The 22374-nt window shown below is 40.8% G+C and overlaps 11 protein-coding genes across 11 annotated transcripts; 7 read left to right on the top strand and 4 right to left on the bottom strand.

The window, feature by feature from the left end:
- Positions 1-213: 213 nt before the first annotated feature.
- Positions 214-8910, bottom strand: LOC126842180 (uncharacterized). The gene is made up of 3 exons (XM_050579066.1): positions 8564-8910; positions 6336-6699; positions 214-764 (listed from the first exon to the last, which is right to left on the bottom strand). Exons 1-3 carry the CDS (start codon positions 8868-8870, stop codon positions 272-274), a joined length of 1164 nt encoding a protein of 387 aa, XP_050435023.1. The 5' UTR covers positions 8871-8910; the 3' UTR covers positions 214-271.
- LOC126842194 (histone H3) lies at positions 825-1294 on the top strand. Its single transcript, XM_050579079.1, has one exon. It carries the CDS (start codon positions 859-861, stop codon positions 1267-1269), a length of 411 nt encoding a protein of 136 aa, XP_050435036.1. The 5' UTR covers positions 825-858; the 3' UTR covers positions 1270-1294.
- Positions 3485-4199, top strand: LOC126842189 (histone H1-like). Its single transcript, XM_050579075.1, has one exon. It carries the CDS (start codon positions 3526-3528, stop codon positions 4153-4155), a length of 630 nt encoding a protein of 209 aa, XP_050435032.1. The 5' UTR covers positions 3485-3525; the 3' UTR covers positions 4156-4199.
- Positions 6265-6746, bottom strand: LOC126842206 (histone H2B). The gene has a single exon (XM_050579091.1). The coding sequence runs from the start codon at positions 6692-6694 to the stop codon at positions 6317-6319; it is 378 nt and encodes a 125-aa protein (XP_050435048.1). The 5' UTR covers positions 6695-6746; the 3' UTR covers positions 6265-6316.
- Positions 7096-7561, top strand: LOC126842199 (histone H2A). The gene has a single exon (XM_050579085.1). The coding sequence runs from the start codon at positions 7139-7141 to the stop codon at positions 7514-7516; it is 378 nt and encodes a 125-aa protein (XP_050435042.1). The 5' UTR covers positions 7096-7138; the 3' UTR covers positions 7517-7561.
- A 201-nt stretch (positions 8911-9111) lies between the features above and the next one.
- On the top strand, positions 9112-9585 carry LOC126842195 (histone H3). The gene has a single exon (XM_050579080.1). It carries the CDS (start codon positions 9146-9148, stop codon positions 9554-9556), a length of 411 nt encoding a protein of 136 aa, XP_050435037.1. The 5' UTR covers positions 9112-9145; the 3' UTR covers positions 9557-9585.
- Positions 9586-11769: 2184 nt separating this feature from the next.
- LOC126842188 (histone H1-like) lies at positions 11770-12483 on the top strand. The gene has a single exon (XM_050579074.1). The coding sequence runs from the start codon at positions 11810-11812 to the stop codon at positions 12437-12439; it is 630 nt and encodes a 209-aa protein (XP_050435031.1). The 5' UTR covers positions 11770-11809; the 3' UTR covers positions 12440-12483.
- A 2325-nt stretch (positions 12484-14808) lies between these two features.
- On the bottom strand, positions 14809-15290 carry LOC126842205 (histone H2B). The gene has a single exon (XM_050579090.1). The coding sequence runs from the start codon at positions 15236-15238 to the stop codon at positions 14861-14863; it is 378 nt and encodes a 125-aa protein (XP_050435047.1). The 5' UTR covers positions 15239-15290; the 3' UTR covers positions 14809-14860.
- Positions 15291-15639: 349 nt separating this feature from the next.
- On the top strand, positions 15640-16105 carry LOC126842200 (histone H2A). The gene has a single exon (XM_050579086.1). The coding sequence runs from the start codon at positions 15683-15685 to the stop codon at positions 16058-16060; it is 378 nt and encodes a 125-aa protein (XP_050435043.1). The 5' UTR covers positions 15640-15682; the 3' UTR covers positions 16061-16105.
- Positions 16106-17048: 943 nt separating this feature from the next.
- On the bottom strand, positions 17049-17458 carry LOC126842210 (histone H4). The gene has a single exon (XM_050579096.1). It carries the CDS (start codon positions 17416-17418, stop codon positions 17107-17109), a length of 312 nt encoding a protein of 103 aa, XP_050435053.1. The 5' UTR covers positions 17419-17458; the 3' UTR covers positions 17049-17106.
- Positions 17459-20332: 2874 nt separating this feature from the next.
- Positions 20333-21046, top strand: LOC126842190 (histone H1-like). Its single transcript, XM_050579076.1, has one exon. It carries the CDS (start codon positions 20373-20375, stop codon positions 21000-21002), a length of 630 nt encoding a protein of 209 aa, XP_050435033.1. The 5' UTR covers positions 20333-20372; the 3' UTR covers positions 21003-21046.
- Positions 21047-22374: the final 1328 nt, after the last annotated feature.

Below are 22374 nucleotides of genomic sequence, written 5' to 3'. Positions count from 1 at the left end.
TTAAAACTACTCGTTTGTATATATATTATTATTATAATGGCAATACGCCATAACGTTTTGTTAATTCATACGGTATACTTCATAATATTAACTATTTTGCGCATCCAAACACGTGACACATAATATTATATACGTACTCATGTAGCCGACTGCGAAATGCATTAAATGACATAAACGTTAATGAATAATTGTGATAACATAAAATGGTGGCCCTGAAAAGGGCCGTTTTAAAGAACAGTAGGTAGGGTGCAATGCGAACGGTCGTCGGGAATTAACCTCCGAAACCGTACAGAGTGCGGCCTTGGCGTTTCAGAGCGTAGACCACGTCCATGGCGGTGACGGTCTTCCTCTTGGCGTGCTCGGTGTAGGTGACGGCGTCACGGATTACGTTTTCCAGAAACACCTTCAACACTCCGCGGGTCTCTTCGTAGATCAGGCCGGAGATACGTTTGACACCACCGCGGCGGGCTAACCGACGAATGGCCGGCTTGGTGATTCCTTGGATGTTGTCCCGCAGCACTTTACGATGACGTTTGGCGCCTCCTTTTCCCAAACCTTTTCCTCCTTTGCCGCGTCCGGTCATTGTTGCTGATTGTCGTTCGGAGAGCTGCGTCGGACTGAAGAAACAAATCGAATGATGCCCGGACAACGTTTTCGCGTCGTATTTATGTAATCGGGCCGTCGCGCGGACCAATCGCGGCGCGGTATCGCGCGAACCCCCTCTGTTTCGGCAGGCCGTTCCGTCGACCAATGAGAACTCGCGCCTATGATCCGAATTTGTATATAACCAGCTCGTTCGGTGTGTGGAGACACATTCGACCGTTTCGAGTTTTTACACACAGTCTACGAACTACCGACATGGCCCGTACCAAGCAAACCGCCCGCAAATCTACCGGAGGCAAGGCTCCCAGGAAGCAGTTGGCCACCAAAGCCGCCCGCAAGAGCGCACCGGCGACCGGAGGAGTGAAGAAACCCCATCGTTACCGTCCCGGTACCGTGGCTCTCCGTGAAATCCGTCGTTACCAGAAGAGCACCGAGCTGTTGATCCGCAAATTGCCGTTCCAACGCTTGGTCCGCGAGATCGCCCAAGACTTCAAGACCGACTTGCGTTTCCAGAGCTCGGCCGTCATGGCTCTGCAAGAAGCCAGCGAAGCATACTTGGTCGGTCTGTTCGAAGACACCAACTTGTGCGCTATCCACGCCAAGCGCGTTACCATCATGCCCAAGGACATCCAGTTGGCTCGCCGTATTCGCGGAGAACGTGCTTAATCGTCTCAAACACTACAAATCCTCTTTAAAACGGCCCTTTTCAGGGCCACTACATGCGTTACAATTATTTCTTTATTGACCTTACAGCGGGCGCCGCGCTGTTGGTAAAATTAATACAACAGTTTTATTATTATCGACGGTCGTGGGTATCCCCCCGAGAATGTTGTTACTTACATTTTTAGATTAATCTTGAAAATTTCCAACGACCGTTTTTATTGAAGTATTATTTGTATTAAAAAAAAGCGGGTAAAATAATAGGCGATAGACGATGAACGGGTCGGGATAGTGTTAGGCATAGTGTAAAATGTATTTTTGGCGCGCGCGGGAAGTAGTCGGCGGCGGCCGCCGCGTTATAGTCGATATGAATTTGAAAGGTTGTAGAACGTGGTGTATAAAGGAATTATTATTTTCTATCCGGTTTGTCCGACGGGAGGGATGGAAGCGTTATTAAAAAAAAGAAAAAAAACCCGTAGATTGTGGTGTATTGTTTAAAACTATTTTAACTGAAATTAGGTAGACAGATGAGCCCCACACGTTTCCGCGGCACTTAATTTAAAATACACGGGCAGTGACGACATCAATAGGTTCTATACGTTTCTCAAAACTAAATAATATAATATACCAAATGACGTATAATAATAATAATATATTACTTGCTAATGTGAAATGGCCATTGTTCAGCTGGTGTTTGTATTTTGTTTATCGAATACCTAGCCCATAATATACAGTTAATTATAAAAGTCAACACTTTTTGAAATTTTGGGAAAACATGAAAAAAACCGTTTAAAGACATAATAATTAAGACAAATAGTTGTTATCTAATAATTGCAATTTTTTTTTTGTTAATTGCTCTATATTTTAAATTATTTTTCCAACCACGTTTCAAATGAAAAAGTAACTAGGTTCGGCACTCAAATGTGAGTAAACGAAAAGTTTTGGAATTAAGTAGATTATTTCTGGAGAAAAAAAAAACAACGATTTTATTCATAAAATACATTTTCTATTTCTATTTCTAATTTTACAATAATAATTTAGCATTTTCGTTTAATAAAATGAGAAATAATTGTTTCCGACTTTAATATTAAAATATAATGTAATACCTATGTGAATACCGTTGTGATGGTAATAAGTTTTTATTTGACAAACGGTCAATATTACATGCCTCTTGGCAATTACTGCAGACAATAACTTTTGGAAATAAGCCTACACATAAAGTATATGTTTATCGGGTAAAAAAACGGGTTTTGGAAATTTATTTCGAGACAAAATAAACCAAAACGTCAATCATAAAACTTTAAAAGATAATACCGATATTAATTTTTTGCAACGTAATCGGTTTTGTAAACGGGCTACTCGTCGTTCAGTTTATACACTGTGCTGTCGAACTCGTCATAATATGGACCCCCGACGATCACGGGCGAGTCTAGATATTTAACAATACTACTGTTGAGCAGACGTAATAAATCGGTCTCGAACTTTCAAAAATATATAAAATAAATTTGAACAAACGTAAAGACGTCTTAGTCGCGACGGTTTACTCGTTCGAAGCGGCTTAACGGTTCGATTAAAATACAGTTCAGCGTTCGTTTGGAAGTCTTATTTTTAATAGAAATCGGGGCAGCTTTGATAGCCGAACGGGTAATATATTTTTATAATGACAATTGAAATTGTTTTTACTATTTTCGGTGTAATCTTAGGTCGATTCGGTCGGTGTGGCCGCCGTCAAAATATCGCATAGAGTCTCGACGATAACTGCGCGACGCGTAAAACTACTAACGACCCGAATTCGACACGGCCCCCTTCGGTCCCTTCATAACTCAGACTCTTATACCCTACGCGATAATTTTTCAATACACGTGCAGATTGCGAATCGAAAAGACTTTTTAATTTAACTCGACATTAACGGGTTGTAATCGACCTCGAAAGAGGTGTATCGTTGAATAGTCGGACTGGTCGGAACAACCTCCTACGGCACAGCGGCCGTCGACTTAAAGAGAAAATTCGACCGACCGACGGCTTTGCTATAACGTTGGCTTTAAGGAGAAAGAGATTTATCGCCGTTGAGTGATTTTCGAGCGGAAAAAACGAGATAAAACGGAACGGGATCACGTCAAAACGGAAAATTCGATTCCGTAAGCGTTTACTAGTCGGTATGGCGACGAGTATATAGACGGTGTGACGGCCAAACTCGAGTTATACACACCGTTCCTGTTCATTTTGCCAGAGTACCAGAGTCTATTTTCAAACCGCTTCACCATGACCGACACCGCAGTCGCCGCACCAGCACCAGCCGCCTCGTCGCCGGCCCAGGCCAAGTCGCCGAAAAAGAAGTCCGCCGCTCCCAAGGCGAAGAAAGCCGCACCGGCTCATCCTACCACGGCCGTGATGGTGATCGCAGCCGTCAAGGAACTGAAGGAGAAAAAAGGATCGTCGTTGCCGGCTATCAAGAAATATTTGGCCGCCAACTACAAAGTGGACGCTGCCAAGCTAGCGCCTTTCATCCGCAAATTCCTAAAGTCGGCCGTCGCCAGCGGCAAGCTGGTCCAGACCAAGGGCAACGGAGCGTCGGGCCATTTCAAATTGGCCGCCGAAGTCAAAAAAGAGAAGAAGGTAGCGCCGAAAAAGAAGCCGATCGCCAAGAAAGCGGCGGTGTCCAAGGCGCCCGGAGCGGCCAAGAAGAGGAAGAGCACCGGTGCCAAGAAACCGAAATCCGGCGAGCCCGCCGCCAAGAAGGTGAAAAAGGTAGCCGCAGCGCCTAAACCCAAAGCCGCGAAACCGAAAAAGTCTCCGGCCAAGGCTAAGAAAGCGCCGGCCACCAAAGCCAAGGCACCCAAGGCGAAGAAGGTGGCAGTCAAGAAGACGGCTGCGCCCAAAAAGAAGGCGTAATTTGTTAAAAACACTCTCTTAAACCCTTAAAACGGTCCTTTTCAGGACCACCAAATATTAATAAAATATAATATACACACAATAGTCGTGTCGGTCAACGGCGGTGTCTCGTACCGATATTTAATATTTTATAGATTATAGTAATACAAACTACAGTAAGTAATAGTGACTGTGAAATGGAATGAAAAAGTTAAAACGATTACAATATGAGTAAATACGTTTGTTATTGTATATTTAGGAAAATGATGTCCTACAGATACAAACTTAGAATAAATCCGTAGTTCATCAACTGTTAGTCGGTATTACCCGTAGAATACAAATAAAAAAAAATTATGACAATCGTATTTTAAACAGATTGAAAGGGCAGGGGTGACGCCTTTAGAATGGACGAGCGGGGAAATTTAATAAAAATACCAACGTTATTGTAATGCTATAAAAAATACTTGGCTATTGCAGATAATATGTAAGATGATTAAAGCGATTATGAAGTATGCAAGCATGTATGTATGTATGTATGTATGTACGTATGGATGGCGTGTACGTTAAAAGACATTGCTTTTAGAATTGATCGATATCGAGATAGTTTTTCGTGTACAGTTTATCATACTACAAATTGACCTGACCGATTAAAAACGGAAAAAAACAACCGACGCGGCCGCTGCGCTGTGCGTTAAACGGCACACGCGAGATATAGATAACAGGACAAAAACAAAAAAACAAACGAGCGGAACGAACGACCCACGTCGTTGTATTCATTTGTATTTCATTGTAAATTTGTATTCAAATTCAAATACTTGTGTACTATAGTCGTATATGATAAACTGTACACGAAAAACCGTCTCGATGTCGATCAATTCTAAAAGCGATATCTGTTGACGTACACACCATCCATACATACATACATACATACATGCATGCATGCATACGTACTCACATACAAACGTACTTCATAATCGCTTTTTTTATATTGTACCTATCTGTAAATTGTTCAATGAAACCCCAAGTATGCACTCGAAATTTATTTTTTAAATATAACTTGTATTTTTTAAATATCATGTTCATACTAGTTGTAACCGCAAAACCTAAATAAAAATAGTTTTTATAAAAAATAAATTTAACACTTTTAAATAAACAAAATTTTAAAATATGACGCAATTATCGAAAATAATAAAACATTTGAGTACCCACCTGCCTAAGAATAAAAAAATCCCAAAATATACAACAAAAAAAAAATGTTCGATTCTTTAAAATGTAATTCAAAATTGTAACTTGTCAGTGTCGTATACGCACTTTGGTACACGAACCGTTTAAACACAAACACACACACAAACACACTTAAAATCGACGGGAGAAAAGGTAACACTTTTAAATTAAGTAAAAGAAAAGTAACTCAAAAGTTAATAAACACACACACAATTATAATATTCGTAAAAACAATAATGCGCGCGACAATACCCTCCTCGTAATAAAACGGTCGATTACGGGAGAGTGCCCCCGACAAAGTAATTTGGGCGGCCTTAAATGATAAACACTATTGACATTTTTACTGTGTAGACAATTTTGTATAGTTTTGTTTTGATTCGTTTGGCCTGCGTTTATTTGCTAAAATACGTTGGTCTTTAAGAACTATACTGCAGTCAGATGTATTTTTCAGACCATTCGGTACAAGTCCCGGGCCCTAATAATATAATATATTCAAATGCAATAATATTATACTCTGCCAGTAAACTGTGTCGTTATGCAATTAACTCGAGTGAGCAGATCACTGTTGTATTTTATTTTAGTTAATAAAGCTGTTATATACATATATAGCTAATATTGTTTTCCCGTTTTTTTCTAATTTGTGTAGTGAATTTATATTTTTAGTAATGTAATGTGAAAAAATTCGCTGAATGTACAAATAAAATACACGTCGTAGTACTAACCGACGACAAACGTAATATAATGATACAAAAGACGATAACACACACGGCGGTCGTCCGTCCGGTCGGTGATATTGTCAATAAAAATTAAAAACCCCAGATATTAATAACTTAAATAGGATACACTACGAGTAATAATAATAATATTATATAATAACGTGTATCAGAATAATAATAATTTGGTGGCCCTGAAAAGGGCCGTTTTAAGTGGATATAGCGCGCGACTAATATCGAAATGCTTATTTGGAACTGGTGTACTTGGTCACGGCCTTGGTGCCTTCACTGACGGCGTGCTTGGCCAATTCACCGGGCAACAGGAGACGGACGGCGGTCTGGATCTCCCGGCTGGTGATGGTCGAACGCTTGTTGTAGTGGGCCAGACGGCTGGATTCGGCGGCGATGCGTTCGAAAATGTCGTTGACGAAGCTGTTCATGATGCTCATCGCCTTGGAGGAAACGCCGGTGTCGGGGTGGACTTGTTTCAACACCTTGTAGATGTAAATACCGTACGATTCTTTCCTCTTCGGCTTGCGCTTCTTGTCGGACTTGGTGATGTTTTTCTGCGCCTTGCCGGACTTCTTCATGGCCTTGCCTGCGGATTTACCTCCTGGTGCCATAGTGACTGCGGTTGTACACGGTTTGCGGGTCGTCGAAATAGTTGGCCGGTAGCTGGTGGACGAATGATGGTTCGAAAATCGTTTACGCTCATATTTATTACGCGTCGCGACTTGGTTTATCGAGTACGATTTGTAAGAGTCGACGAAAAAACGACGAGTAAGACTAACACTTTGTGTTTAAAAGCGAACCCTACGATGTGCCGTTTTTTCATCGTCAACGTCTAAGCATCAAAGAAAAACACGACGAGTATAAACAACACATAGCTTGGGACGTTCATACCTACGAAGTGTGGTTTTTCATCGTTGTTATTTTCAAACGTAGGCCAACATACAGACGCGTTTACGTCGTATAAGTGTATAAATACCGATTTTGGCCTGTTCCGATCATCAGTATCGTCTGGATTTTCTCTCGTTTCACTACACGACAATCTACAATCGAGCATCATGAGCGGACGCGGCAAAGGAGGAAAAGCAAAGAGCGGCAAATCGAAGACCCGGTCGTCCCGTGCCGGACTCCAGTTCCCGGTCGGTCGTATCCATCGTCTGTTGAGGAAGGGCAACTACGCCGAGCGCGTCGGTGCCGGCGCTCCCGTGTACCTGGCCGCCGTCATGGAGTACTTGGCCGCTGAAGTGTTGGAGTTGGCCGGTAACGCCGCCCGTGACAACAAGAAGACCCGTATCATCCCCAGACATTTGCAGTTGGCCATCAGGAACGACGAGGAGTTGAACAAACTGTTGTCCGGCGTCACCATCGCCCAAGGCGGTGTGTTGCCCAACATCCAAGCCGTCCTTTTGCCCAAGAAGACCGAAAAGAAAGCATAAGAACGTCGTCGCCGTATTTACAAATATTAAAACGGCCCTTTTCAGGGCCACCAATATTTACTATTATTGCGCAACACTCTTGTTGTGTTTTCGGTATAAAATGATGTGCTATGTTGGGCGAAAAATATCGTTACATTATTTTGTCGAGCCTTAGAAAATATAGGTATATTTAAACAATTATAACTTAGAATTTCAGCAAATCTACTTTAGTTATTTTTTTAGGTCAATAACAATTTATAAAATATGACTATAACTCGAATTGGAAATAATATTTAAGTATAATATACAATATGATTATTAGTATGAGCTTGAAATACCAACGTATACATATGTGACAACAGTGATTTAATGACACTTGACTAAAACAAAAAAGACAATTGTATTTTGCTATTTAGCTACAACATCGGCCGGCACTACAATAATAACATCATTGGTTAATATCGAAATATTGTCTCTTCAATAATATTGTCATCGATATTAATAGATATTATAGATTTAGATCAATGACTTACAATATTATATTATTGTGACAATAAATTAGTACTACTATATGTCTATTTTACCAATGGGCTATAGTTATAAAAATCGTATATTACCCACGTGCGATTCTACTAATTGTATAATACACAAATATTCAATTAGTATGTTATATTATATTATACATTTAGTTTGTTATATTTTTTATGTCAACTAGCATGTATGTTACAGAGTACACAATAGTCTGTATGTACTATAAAATATTAACTCGAACAATTACAAATGTATACCGTTAAAACTACTCGTTTGTATATATATATATTATTATAATGGCAATACGCCATAACGTTTTGTTAATTCATACGGTATACTTCATAATATTAACTATTTTGCGCATCCAAACACGTGACACATAATATTATATTACGTACTCATGTAGCCGACTGCGAAATGCATTAAATGACATAAACGTTAATGAATAATTGTGATAACATAAAATGGTGGCCCTGAAAAGGGCCGTTTTAAAGAACAGTAGGTAGGGTGCAATGCGAACGGTCGTCGGGAATTAACCTCCGAAACCGTACAGAGTGCGGCCTTGGCGTTTCAGAGCGTAGACCACGTCCATGGCGGTGACGGTCTTCCTCTTGGCGTGCTCGGTGTAGGTGACGGCGTCACGGATTACGTTTTCCAGAAACACCTTCAACACTCCGCGGGTCTCTTCGTAGATCAGGCCGGAGATACGTTTGACACCACCGCGGCGGGCTAACCGACGAATGGCCGGCTTGGTGATTCCTTGGATGTTGTCCCGCAGCACTTTACGATGACGTTTGGCGCCTCCTTTTCCCAAACCTTTTCCTCCTTTGCCGCGTCCGGTCATTGTTGCTGATTGTCGTTCGGAGAGCTGCGTCGGACTGAAGAAACAAATCGAATGATGCCCGGACAACGTTTTCGCGTCGTATTTATGTAATCGGGCCGTCGCGCGGACCAATCGCGGCGCGGTATCGCGCGAACCCCCTCTGTTTCGGCAGGCCGTTCCGTCGACCAATGAGAACTCGCGCCTATGATCCGAATTTGTATATAACCAGCTCGTTCGGTGTGTGGAGACACATTCGACCGTTTCGAGTTTTTACACACAGTCTACGAACTACCGACATGGCCCGTACCAAGCAAACCGCCCGCAAATCTACCGGAGGCAAGGCTCCCAGGAAGCAGTTGGCCACCAAAGCCGCCCGCAAGAGCGCACCGGCGACCGGAGGAGTGAAGAAACCCCATCGTTACCGTCCCGGTACCGTGGCTCTCCGTGAAATCCGTCGTTACCAGAAGAGCACCGAGCTGTTGATCCGCAAATTGCCGTTCCAACGCTTGGTCCGCGAGATCGCCCAAGACTTCAAGACCGACTTGCGTTTCCAGAGCTCGGCCGTCATGGCTCTGCAAGAAGCCAGCGAAGCATACTTGGTCGGTCTGTTCGAAGACACCAACTTGTGCGCTATCCACGCCAAGCGCGTTACCATCATGCCCAAGGACATCCAGTTGGCTCGCCGTATTCGCGGAGAACGTGCTTAATCGTCTCAAACACTACAAATCCTCTTTAAAACGGCCCTTTTCAGGGCCACTACATGCGTTACAATTATTTCTTTATTGACCTTACAGCGGGCGCCGCGCTGTTGGTAAAATTAATACAACAGTTTTATTATTATCGACGGTCGTGGGTATCCCCCCGAGAATGTTGTTACTTACATTTTTAGATTAATCTTGAAAATTTCCAACGACCGTTTTTATTGAAGTATTATTTGTATTAAAAAAAAGCGGGTAAAATAATAGGCGATAGACGATGAACGGGTCGGGATAGTGTTAGGCACAGTGTAAATGTATTTTTGGCGCGCGCGGGAAGTAGTCGGCGGCGGCCGCCGCGTTATAGTCGATATGAATTTGAAAGGTTGTAGAACGTGGTGTATAAAGGAATTATTATTTTCTATCCGGTTTGTCCGACGGGAGGGATGGAAGCGTTATTAAAAAAAAGAAAAAAAACCCGTAGATTGTGGTGTATTGTTTAAAACTATTTTAACTGAAAGTAGGTAGATAGATGGGCCCCACACGTTTCCGCGGCACTTAATTTAAAATACACGGGCAGTGACGACATCAATAGGTTCTATACGTTTCTCAAAACTAAATAATATAATATACCAAATGACGTATAATAATAATAATATATTACTTGCTAATGTGAAATGGCCATTGTTCAGCTGGTGTTTGTATTTTGTTTATCGAATACCTAGCCCATAATATACAATTAATTATAAAAGTCAACACTTTTTGAAATTTTGGGAAAACATGAAAAAAACCGTTTAAAGACATAATGATCAAGACAAATAGTTGTTATCTAATAATTGCAATTTTTTTTTGTTAATTGCTCTATATTTTAAATTATTTTTCCAACCACGTTTCAAATGAAAAAGTAACTAGGTTCGGCACTCAAATGTGAGTAAACGAAAAGTTTTGGAATTAAGTAGATTATTTCTGGAGAAAAAAAAAACAACGATTTTATTCATAAAATACATTTTCTATTTCTATTTCTAATTTTACAATAATAATTTAGCATTTTCGTTTAATAAAATGAGAAATAATTGTTTCCGACTTTAATATTAAAATATAATATGTAATACCTGTGAATACCGTTGTGATGGTAATAAGTTTTTATTTGACAAACGGTCAATATTACATGCCTCTTGGCAATTACTGCAGACAATAACTTTTGGAAATAAGCCTACACATAAAGTATATGTTTATCGGGTAAAAAAACGGGTTTTGGAAATTTATTTCGAGACAAAATAAACCAAAACGTCAATCATAAAACTTTAAAAGATAATACCGATATTAATTTTTTGCAACGTAATCGGTTTTGTAAACGGGCTACTCGTCGTTCAGTTCTATACACTGTGCTGTCACTCGTCATAATATGGACCCCCGACGATCACGGGCGAGTCTAGATATTTAACAATACTACTGTTGAGCAGACGTAATAAATCGGTCTCGAACTTTCAAAAATATATAAAATAAATTTGAACAAACGTAAAGACGTCTTAGTCGCGACGGTTTACTCGTTCGAAGCGGCTTAACGGTTCGATTAAAATACAGTTCAGCGTTCGTTTGGAAGTCTTATTTTTAATAGAAATCGGGGCAGCTTTGATAGCCGAACGGGTAATATATTTTTATAATGACAATTGAAATTGTTTTTACTATTTTCGGTGTAATCTTAGGTCGATTCGGTCGGTGTGGCCGCCGTCAAAATATCGCATAGAGTCTCGACGATAACTGCGCGACGCGTAAAACTACTAACGACCCGAATTCGACACGGCCCCCTTCGGTCCCTTCATAACTCAGACTCTTATACCCTACGCGATAATTTTTCAATACACGTGCAGATTGCGAATCGAAAAGACTTTTTAATTTAACTCGACATTAACGGGTTGTAATCGACCTCGAAAGAGGTGTATCGTTGAATAGTCGGACTGGTCGGAACAACCTCCTACGGCACAGCGGCCGTCGACTTAAAGAGAAAATTCGACCGACCGACGGCTTTGCTATAACGTTGGCTTTAAGGAGAAAGAGATTTATCGCCGTTGAGTGATTTTCGAGCGGAAAAAACGAGATAAAACGGAACGGGATCACGTCAAAACGGAAAATTCGATTCCGTAAGCGTTTACTAGTCGGTATGGCGACGAGTATATAGACGGCGTGACGGCCAAACTCGAGTTATACACACCGTTCCTGTTCATTTTGCCAGAGTACCAGAGTCTATTTTCAAACCGCTTCACCATGACCGACACCGCAGTCGCCGCACCAGCACCAGCCGCCTCGTCGCCGGCCCAGGCCAAGTCGCCGAAAAAGAAGTCCGCCGCTCCCAAGGCGAAGAAAGCCGCACCGGCTCATCCTACCACGGCCGTGATGGTGATCGCAGCCGTCAAGGAACTGAAGGAGAAAAAAGGATCGTCGTTGCCGGCTATCAAGAAATATTTGGCCGCCAACTACAAAGTGGACGCTGCCAAGCTAGCGCCTTTCATCCGCAAATTCCTAAAGTCGGCCGTCGCCAGCGGCAAGCTGGTCCAGACCAAGGGCAACGGAGCGTCGGGCCATTTCAAATTGGCCGCCGAAGTCAAAAAAGAGAAGAAGGTAGCGCCGAAAAAGAAGCCGATCGCCAAGAAAGCGGCGGTGTCCAAGGCGCCCGGAGCGGCCAAGAAGAGGAAGAGCACCGGTGCCAAGAAACCGAAATCCGGCGAGCCCGCCGCCAAGAAGGTGAAAAAGGTAGCCGCAGCGCCTAAACCCAAAGCCGCGAAACCGAAAAAGTCTCCGGCCAAGGCTAAGAAAGCGCCGGCCACCAAAGCCAAGGCACCCAAGGCGAAGAAGGTGGCAGTCAAGAAGACGGCTGCGCCCAAAAAGAAGGCGTAATTTGTTAAAAACACTCTCTTAAACCCTTAAAACGGTCCTTTTCAGGACCACCAAATATTAATAAAATATAATATACACACAATAGTCGTGTCGGTCAACGGCGGTGTCTCGTACCGATATTTAATATTTTATAGATTATAGTAATACAAACTACAGTAAGTAATAGTGACTGTGAAATGGAATGAAAAAGTTAAAACGATTACAATATGAGTAAATACGTTTGTTATTGTATATTTAGGAAAATGATGTCCTACAGATACAAACTTAGAATAAATCCGTAGTTCATCAACTGTTAGTCGGTATTACCCGTAGAATACAAATAAAAAAAAATTATGACAATCGTATTTTAAACAGATTGAAAGGGCAGGGGTGACGCCTTTAGAATGGACGAGCGGGGAAATTTAATAAAAATACCAACGTTATTGTAATGCTATAAAAAATACTTGGCTATTGCAGATAATATGTAAGATGATTAAAGCGATTATGAAGTATGCAAGCATGTATGTATGTATGTATGTATGTACGTATGGATGGCGTGTACGTTAAAAGACATTGCTTTTAGAATTGATCGATATCGAGATAGTTTTTCGTGTACAGTTTATCATACTACAAATTGACCTGACCGATTAAAAACGGAAAAAAACAACGGACGCGGCCGCTGCGCTGTGCGTTAAACGGCACACGCGAGATATAGATAACAGGACAAAAACAAAAAAACAAACGAGCGGAACGAACGACCCACGTCGTTGTATTCATTTGTATTTCATTGTAAATTTGTATTCAAATTCAAATACTTGTGTACTATAGTCGTATATGATAAACTGTACACGAAAAACCGTCTCGATGTCGATCAATTCTAAAAGCGATATCTGTTGACGTACACACCATCCATACATACATACATACATACATGCATGCATGCATACGTACTCACATACAAACGTACTTCATAATCGCTTTTTTTATATTGTACCTATCTGTAAATTGTTCAATGAAACCCCAAGTATGCACTCGAAATTTATTTTCTACTTTTTTAAATATAACTTGTATTTTTTAAATATCATGTTCGTACTAGTGATGGGAATCCGAAAATCCGGATTTTTCAAAAAAACGCTTTTTAAGTCATTTGAAAATCATTTAATTGTTAAATACTATTACAATATAAAGATGTGTACCTAAGTAAAATTTGTTGATAACATTTTTTAAAAAAAAACTTTTAACTTTGTTTATAAAATGCTTTCGGATTTCGGATTCCGGATTTTCGGATTTCAACAAATCCGAAATTCAAAAGCAGTTTATCTCTTTGGGGTTTTGTTTTATTTTCACATATTTATCAAAAAATGTTACTTAGATATAGAGCTTTATGTTGTAAAATTATTTAACACTTATATGATTTTAAAGTAGCTTAAATAGCGTTTTTTTGTGAAAATCCGGATTTTCCGATTCCCATCACTAGTTCATACTAGTTGTAACCGCAAAACCTAAATAAAAATAGTTCGATTCTATAAAATGTAAATTCAACACTTGTAACTAGACAAAAGTGTACGATATGACGCACTTATGGTACACGAACCGTAATAAACACACTTGAGTACCCACCTGCCTAAGAATAAGGAAAAATCCCAAAATAAGTAAAAGAAAAGTAACTCAAAAGTTAATAAACACACACACAATTATAATATTCGTAAAAACAATAATGCGCGCGACAATACCCTCCTCGTAATAAAACGGTCGATTACGGGAGAGTGCCCCCGACAAAGTAATTTGGGCGGCCTTAAATGATAAACACTATTGACATTTTTACTGTGTAGACAATTTTGTATAGTTTTGTTTTGATTACGTTTGGCCTGCGTTTATTTGCTAAAATACGTTGGTCTTTAAGAACTATACTGCAGTCAGATGTATTTTTCAGACCATTCGTTACAAGTCCCGGGCCCTAATAATATAATATATTCAAATGCAATAATATTATACTCTGCCAGTAAACTGTGTCGTTATGCAATTAACTCGAGTGAGCAGATCACTGTTGTATTTTATTTTAGTTAATAAAGCTGTTATACTAGCTATAGTGATAGCTAATATTGTTTTCCCGTTTTTTTCTAATTTGTGTAGTGAATTTATATTTTTAGTAATGTAATGTGAAAAAATTCGCTGAATGTACAAATAAAATACACGTCGTAGTACTAACCGACGACAAACGTAATATAATGATACAAAAGACGATAACACACACGGCGGTCGTCCGTCCGGTCGGTGATATTGTCAATAAAAATTAAAAACCCCAGATATTAATAACTTAAATAGGATACACTACGAGTAATAATAATATTATTATGTAATAACGTGTATCAGAATAATAATTTGGTGGCCCTGAAAAGGGCCGTTTTAAGTGGATATAGCGCGCGACTAATATCGAAATGCTTATTTGGAACTGGTGTACTTGGTCACGGCCTTGGTGCCTTCACTGACGGCGTGCTTGGCCAATTCACCGGGCAACAGGAGACGGACGGCGGTCTGGATCTCCCGGCTGGTGATGGTCGAACGCTTGTTGTAGTGGGCCAGACGGCTGGATTCGGCGGCGATGCGTTCGAAAATGTCGTTGACGAAGCTGTTCATGATGCTCATAGCCTTGGAGGAAACGCCGGTGTCGGGGTGGACTTGTTTCAACACCTTGTAGATGTAAATACCGTACGATTCTTTCCTCTTCGGCTTGCGCTTCTTGTCGGACTTGGTGATGTTTTTCTGCGCCTTGCCGGACTTCTTCATGGCCTTGCCTGCGGATTTACCTCCTGGTGCCATAGTGACTGCGGTTGTACACGGTTTGCGGGTCGTCGAAATAGTTGGCCGGTAGCTGGTGGACGAATGATGGTTCGAAAATCGTTTACGCTCATATTTATTACGCGTCGCGACTTGGTTTATCGAGTACGATTTGTAAGAGTCGACGAAAAAACGACGAGTAAGACTAACACTTTGTGTTTAAAAGCGAACCCTACGATGTGCCGTTTTTTCATCGTCAACGTCTAAGCATCAAAGAAAAACACGACGAGTATAAACAACACATAGCTTGGGACGTTCATACCTACGAAGTGTGGTTTTTCATCGTTGTTATTTTCAAACGTAGGCCAACATACAGACGCGTTTACGTCGTATAAGTGTATAAATACCGATTTTGGCCTGTTCCGATCATCAGTATCGTCTGGATTTTCTCTCGTTTCACTACACGACAATCTACAATCGAGCATCATGAGCGGACGCGGCAAAGGAGGAAAAGCAAAGAGCGGCAAATCGAAGACCCGGTCGTCCCGTGCCGGACTCCAGTTCCCGGTCGGTCGTATCCATCGTCTGTTGAGGAAGGGCAACTACGCCGAGCGCGTCGGTGCCGGCGCTCCCGTGTACCTGGCCGCCGTCATGGAGTACTTGGCCGCTGAAGTGTTGGAGTTGGCCGGTAACGCCGCCCGTGACAACAAGAAGACCCGTATCATCCCCAGACATTTGCAGTTGGCCATCAGGAACGACGAGGAGTTGAACAAACTGTTGTCCGGCGTCACCATCGCCCAAGGCGGTGTGTTGCCCAACATCCAAGCCGTCCTTTTGCCCAAGAAGACCGAAAAGAAAGCATAAGAACGTCGTCGCCGTATTTACAAATATTAAAACGGCCCTTTTCAGGGCCACCAATATTTACTATTATTGCGCAACACTCTTGTTGTGTTTTCGGTATAAAATGATGTGCTATGTTGGGCGAAAAATATCGTTACATTATTTTGTCGAGCCTTAGAAAATATAGGTATATTTAAACAATTATAACTTAGAATTTCAGCAAATCTACTTTAGTTATTTTTCTAGGTCAATAACAATTTATAAAATATGACTATAACTCGAATTGGAAATAATATTTAAGTATAATATACAATATGATTATTAGTATGAGCTTGAAATACCAACGTATACATATGTGACAACAGTGATTTAATGACACTTGACTAAAACAAAAAAGACAATTGTATTTTGCTATTTAGCTACAACATCGGCCGGCACTACAATAATAACATCATTGGTTAATATCGAAATATTGTCTCTTCAATAATATTGTCATCGATATTAATAGATATTATAGATTTAGATCAATGACTTACAATATTATATTATTGTGATAATAAATTAGTACTATATCATATATGTCTATTTTACCAATGGGCTATAGTTATAAAAATCGTATATTACCCACGTGCGATTCTACTAATTGTATAATACACAAATATTCAATTAGTATGTTATATTATATTATACATTTAGTTTGTTATATTTTTTATGTCAACTAGCATGTATGTTACAGAGTACACAATAGTCTGTATGTACTATAAAATATTAACTCGAACAATTACAAATGTATACCGTTAAAACTACTCGTTTGTATATATATTATTATTATAATGGCAATACGCCATAACGTTTTGTTAATTCATACGGTATACTTCATAATATTAACTATTTTGCGCATCCAAACACGTGACACATAATATTATATTAACGTACTCATGTAGCCGACTGCGAAATGCATTAAATGACATAAACGTTAATGAATAATTGTGATAACATAAAATGGTGGCCCTGAAAAGGGCCGTTTTAAAGAACAGTAGGTAGGGTGCAATGCGAACGGTCGTCGGGAATTAACCTCCGAAACCGTACAGAGTGCGGCCTTGGCGTTTCAGAGCGTAGACCACGTCCATGGCGGTGACGGTCTTCCTCTTGGCGTGCTCGGTGTAGGTGACGGCGTCACGGATTACGTTTTCCAGAAACACCTTCAACACTCCGCGGGTCTCTTCGTAGATCAGGCCGGAGATACGTTTGACACCACCGCGGCGGGCTAACCGACGAATGGCCGGCTTGGTGATTCCTTGGATGTTGTCCCGCAGCACTTTACGATGACGTTTGGCGCCTCCTTTTCCCAAACCTTTTCCTCCTTTGCCGCGTCCGGTCATTGTTGCTGATTGTCGTTCGGAGAGCTGCGTCGGACTGAAGAAACAAATCGAATGATGCCCGGACAACGTTTTCGCGTCGTATTTATGTAATCGGGCCGTCGCGCGGACCAATCGCGGCGCGGTATCGCGCGAACCCCCTCTGTTTCGGCAGGCCGTTCCGTCGACCAATGAGAACTCGCGCCTATGATCCGAATTTGTATATAACCAGCTCGTTCGGTGTGTGGAGACACATTCGACCGTTTCGAGTTTTTACAGACAGTCTACGAACTACCGACATGGCCCGTACCAAGCAAACCGCCCGCAAATCTACCGGAGGCAAGGCTCCCAGGAAGCAGTTGGCCACCAAAGCCGCCCGCAAGAGCGCACCGGCGACCGGAGGAGTGAAGAAACCCCATCGTTACCGTCCCGGTACCGTGGCTCTCCGTGAAATCCGTCGTTACCAGAAGAGCACCGAGCTGTTGATCCGCAAATTGCCGTTCCAACGCTTGGTCCGCGAGATCGCCCAAGACTTCAAGACCGACTTGCGTTTCCAGAGCTCGGCCGTCATGGCTCTGCAAGAAGCCAGCGAAGCATACTTGGTCGGTCTGTTCGAAGACACCAACTTGTGCGCTATCCACGCCAAGCGCGTTACCATCATGCCCAAGGACATCCAGTTGGCTCGCCGTATTCGCGGAGAACGTGCTTAATCGTCTCAAACACTACAAATCCTCTTTAAAACGGCCCTTTTCAGGGCCACTACATGCGTTACAATTATTTCTTTATTGACCTTACAGCGGGCGCCGCGCTGTTGGTAAAATTAATACAACAGTTTTATTATTATCGACGGTCGTGGGTATCCCCCCGAGAATGTTGTTACTTACATTTTTAGATTAATCTTGAAAATTTCCAACGACCGTTTTTATTGAAGTATTATTTGTATTAAAAAAAAGCGGGTAAAATAATAGGCGATAGACGATGAACGGGTCGGGATAGTGTTAGGCACAGTGTAAATGTATTTTTGGCGCGCGCGGGAAGTAGTCGGCGGCGGCCGCCGCGTTATAGTCGATATGAATTTGAAAGGTTGTAGAACGTGGTGTATAAAGGAATTATTATTTTCTATCCGGTTTGTCCGACGGGAGGGATGGAAGCGTTATTAAAAAAAAGAAAAAAAACCCGTAGATTGTGGTGTATTGTTTAAAACTATTTTAACTGAAAGTAGGTAGATAGATGGGCCCCACACGTTTCCGCGGCACTTAATTTAAAATACACGGGCAGTGACGACATCAATAGGTTCTATACGTTTCTCAAAACTAAATAATATAATATACCAAATGACGTATAATAATAATAATATATTACTTGCTAATGTGAAATGGCCATTGTTCAGCTGGTGTTTGTATTTTGTTTATCGATACCTAGCCCATAATATACAATTAATTATAAAAGTCAACACTTTTTGAAATTTTGGGAAAACATGAAAAAAACCGTTTAAAGACATAATGATCAAGACAAATAGTTGTTATCTAATAATTGCAATTTTTTTTTGTTAATTGCTCTATATTTTAAATTATTTTTCCAACCACGTTTCAAATGAAAAAGTAACTAGGTTCGGCACTCAAATGTGAGTAAACGAAAAGTTTTGGATTTAAGTAGATTATTTCTGGAGAAAAAAAAAACAACGATTTTATTCATAAAATAAATTTTGTATTTCTATTTCTAATTTTACAATAATAATTTAGCATTTTCGTTTAATAAAATGAGAAATAATTGTTTCCGACTTTAATATTAAAATATAATATGTAATACCTAGTGAATACCGTTGTGATGGTAATAAGTTTTTATTTGACAAACGGTCAATATTACATGCCTCTTGGCAATTACTGCAGACAATAACTTTTGGAAATAAGCCTACACATAAAGTATATGTTTATCGGGTAAAAAATGGGTTTTGGAAATTTATTTCGAGACAAAATAAACCAAAACGTCTATCATAAAACTTTAAAATAATAATACCGATATTAATTTTTTGCAACGTAATCGGTTTTGTAAACGGGCTACTCGTCGTTCAGTTCTATACACTGTGCTGCCTCGTCACTTTGACGAAACCGTCATAATATGGAGCCCCGACGATCACGGGCGAGTCTAGATATTTAACAATACTACTGTTGAGCAGACGTAATAAATCGGTCTCGAACTTTCAAAAATATATAAAATAAATTTGAACAAACGTAAAGACGTCTTAGTCGCGACGGTTTACTCGTTCGAAGCGGCTTAACGGTTCGATTAAAATACAGTTCAGCGTTCGTTTGGAAGTCTTATTTTTAATAGAAATCGGGGCAGCTTTAATAGCCGAATAGGTAATATATTTTTATAATGACAATTGAAATTGTTTTTACTATTTTCGGTGTAATCTTAAGTCGATTCGGTCGGTGTGGCCGCCGTCAAAATATCGCATAGAGTCTCGACGATAACTGCGCGACGCGTAAAACTACTAACGACCCGAATTCGACACCGCCCCCTTCGGTCTCTTCATAACTCAGACTCTTATACCCTACGCGATAATTTTTCAATACACGTGCAGATTGCGAATCGAAAAGACTTTTTAATTTAACTCGAAATTAACGGGTTGTAATCGACCTCGAAAGAGGTGTATCGTTGAATAGTCGGACTGGTCGGAACAACCTCCTACGGCACAGCGGCCGTCGACTTAAAGAGAAAATTCGACCGACCGACGGCTTTGCTATAACGTTGGCTTTAAGGAGAAAGAGATTTATCGCCGTTGAGTGATTTTCGAGCGGAAAAAACGAGATAAAACAGAACGGGATCACGTCAAAACGGAAAATTCGATTCCGTAAGCGTTTACTAGTCGGTATGGCGACGAGTATATAGACGGCGTGATGGCCAAACGCGAGTTATACACACCGTTCCTGTTCATTTTGCCAGAGTACCAGAGTCTATTTTCAAACCGCTTCACCATGACCGACACCGCAGTCGCCGCACCAGCACCAGCCGCCTCGTCGCCGGCCCAGGCCAAGTCGCCGAAAAAGAAGTCCGCCGCTCCCAAGGCGAAGAAAGCCGCACCGGCTCATCCTACCACGGCCGTGATGGTGATCGCAGCCGTCAAGGAACTGAAGGAGAAAAAAGGATCGTCGTTGCCGGCTATCAAGAAATATTTGGCCGCCAACTACAAAGTGGACGCTGCCAAGCTAGCGCCTTTCATCCGCAAATTCCTAAAGTCGGCCGTCGCCAGCGGCAAGCTGGTCCAGACCAAGGGCAACGGAGCGTCGGGCCATTTCAAATTGGCCGCCGAAGTCAAAAAAGAGAAGAAGGTAGCGCCGAAAAAGAAGCCGATCGCCAAGAAAGCGGCGGTGTCCAAGGCGCCCGGAGCGGCCAAGAAGAGGAAGAGCACCGGTGCCAAGAAACCGAAATCCGGCGAGCCCGCCGCCAAGAAGGTGAAAAAGGTAGCCGCAGCGCCTAAACCCAAAGCCGCGAAACCGAAAAAGTCTCCGGCCAAGGCTAAGAAAGCGCCGGCCACCAAAGCCAAGGCACCCAAGGCGAAGAAGGTGGCAGTCAAGAAGACGGCTGCGCCCAAAAAGAAGGCGTAATTTGTTAAAAACACTCTCTTAAACCCTTAAAACGGTCCTTTTCAGGACCACCAAATATTAATAAAATATAATATACACACAATAGTCGTGTCGGTCAACGGCGGTGTCTCGTACCGATATTTAATATTTTATAGATTATAGTAATACAAACTACAGTAAGTAATAGTGACTGTGAAATGGAATGAAAAAGTTAAAACGATTACAATATGAGTAAATACGTTTGTTATTGTATATTTAGGAAAATGATGTCCTACAGATACAAACTTAGAATAAATCCGTAGTTCATCAACTGTTAGTCGGTATTACCCGTAGAATACAAATAAAAAAAAATTATGACAATCGTATTTTAAACAGATTGAAAGGGCAGGGGTGACGCCTTTAGAATGGACGAGCGGGGAAATTTAATAAAAATACCAACGTTATTGTAATGCTATAAAAAATACTTGGCTATTGCAGATAATATGTAAGATGATTAAAGCGATTATGAAGTATGCAAGCGATGTATGTATGTATGTATGTATGTAGCGTATGGATGGCGTGTACGTTAAAAGACATTGCTTTTAGAATTGATCGATATCGAGATAGTTTTTCGTGTACAGTTTATCATACTACAAATTGACCTGACCGATTAAAAACGGAAAAAAACAACGGACGCGGCCGCTGCGCTGTGCGTTAAACGGCACACGCGAGATATAGATAACAGGACAAAAACAAAAAAACAAACGAGCGGAACGAACGACCCACGTCGTTGTATTCATTTGTATTTCATTGTAAATTTGTATTCAAATTCAAATACTTGTGTACTATAGTCGTATATGATAAACTGTACACGAAAAACCGTCTCGATGTCGATCAATTCTAAAAGCGATATCTGTTGACGTACACACCATCCACTACATACATACATACATGCATGCATGCATACGTACTCACATACAAACGTACTTCATAATCGCTTTTTTTATATTGTACCTATCTGTAAATTGTTCAATGAAACCCCAAATATGCACTCGAAATTTATTTTCTACTTATTTTTAAATATAACTTGTATTTTTTAAATATCATGTTCGTACTAGTGATGGGAATCCGAAAATCCGGATTTTTCAAAAAAACGCTTTTTAAGTCATTTGAAAATCATTTAATTGTTAAATACTATTACAATATAAAGATGTGTACCTAAGTAAAATTTGTTGATAACATTTTTTAAAAAAAAACTTTTAACTTTGTTTATAAAATGCTTTCGGATTTCGGATTCCGGATTTTCGGATTTCAACAAATCCGAAATTCAAAAGCAGTTTATCTCTTTGGGGTTTTGTTTTATTTTCACATATTTATCAAAAAAATGTTACTTAGATATAGAGCTTTATGTTGT

This window comes from Adelges cooleyi, unplaced genomic scaffold (assembly GCF_023614345.1).
Source record: "Adelges cooleyi isolate 19-005CV unplaced genomic scaffold, UGA_ACOO_1.1 ACOO_flye_CR_arks_rails_tigmint_CR_PRNA_450, whole genome shotgun sequence".
Taxonomy (NCBI): Eukaryota; Metazoa; Arthropoda; class Insecta; order Hemiptera; family Adelgidae; genus Adelges; species Adelges cooleyi.
Note: the sequence above shows the minus strand (reverse complement) of the source record. Positions and strands in the feature narration are given on the sequence as shown.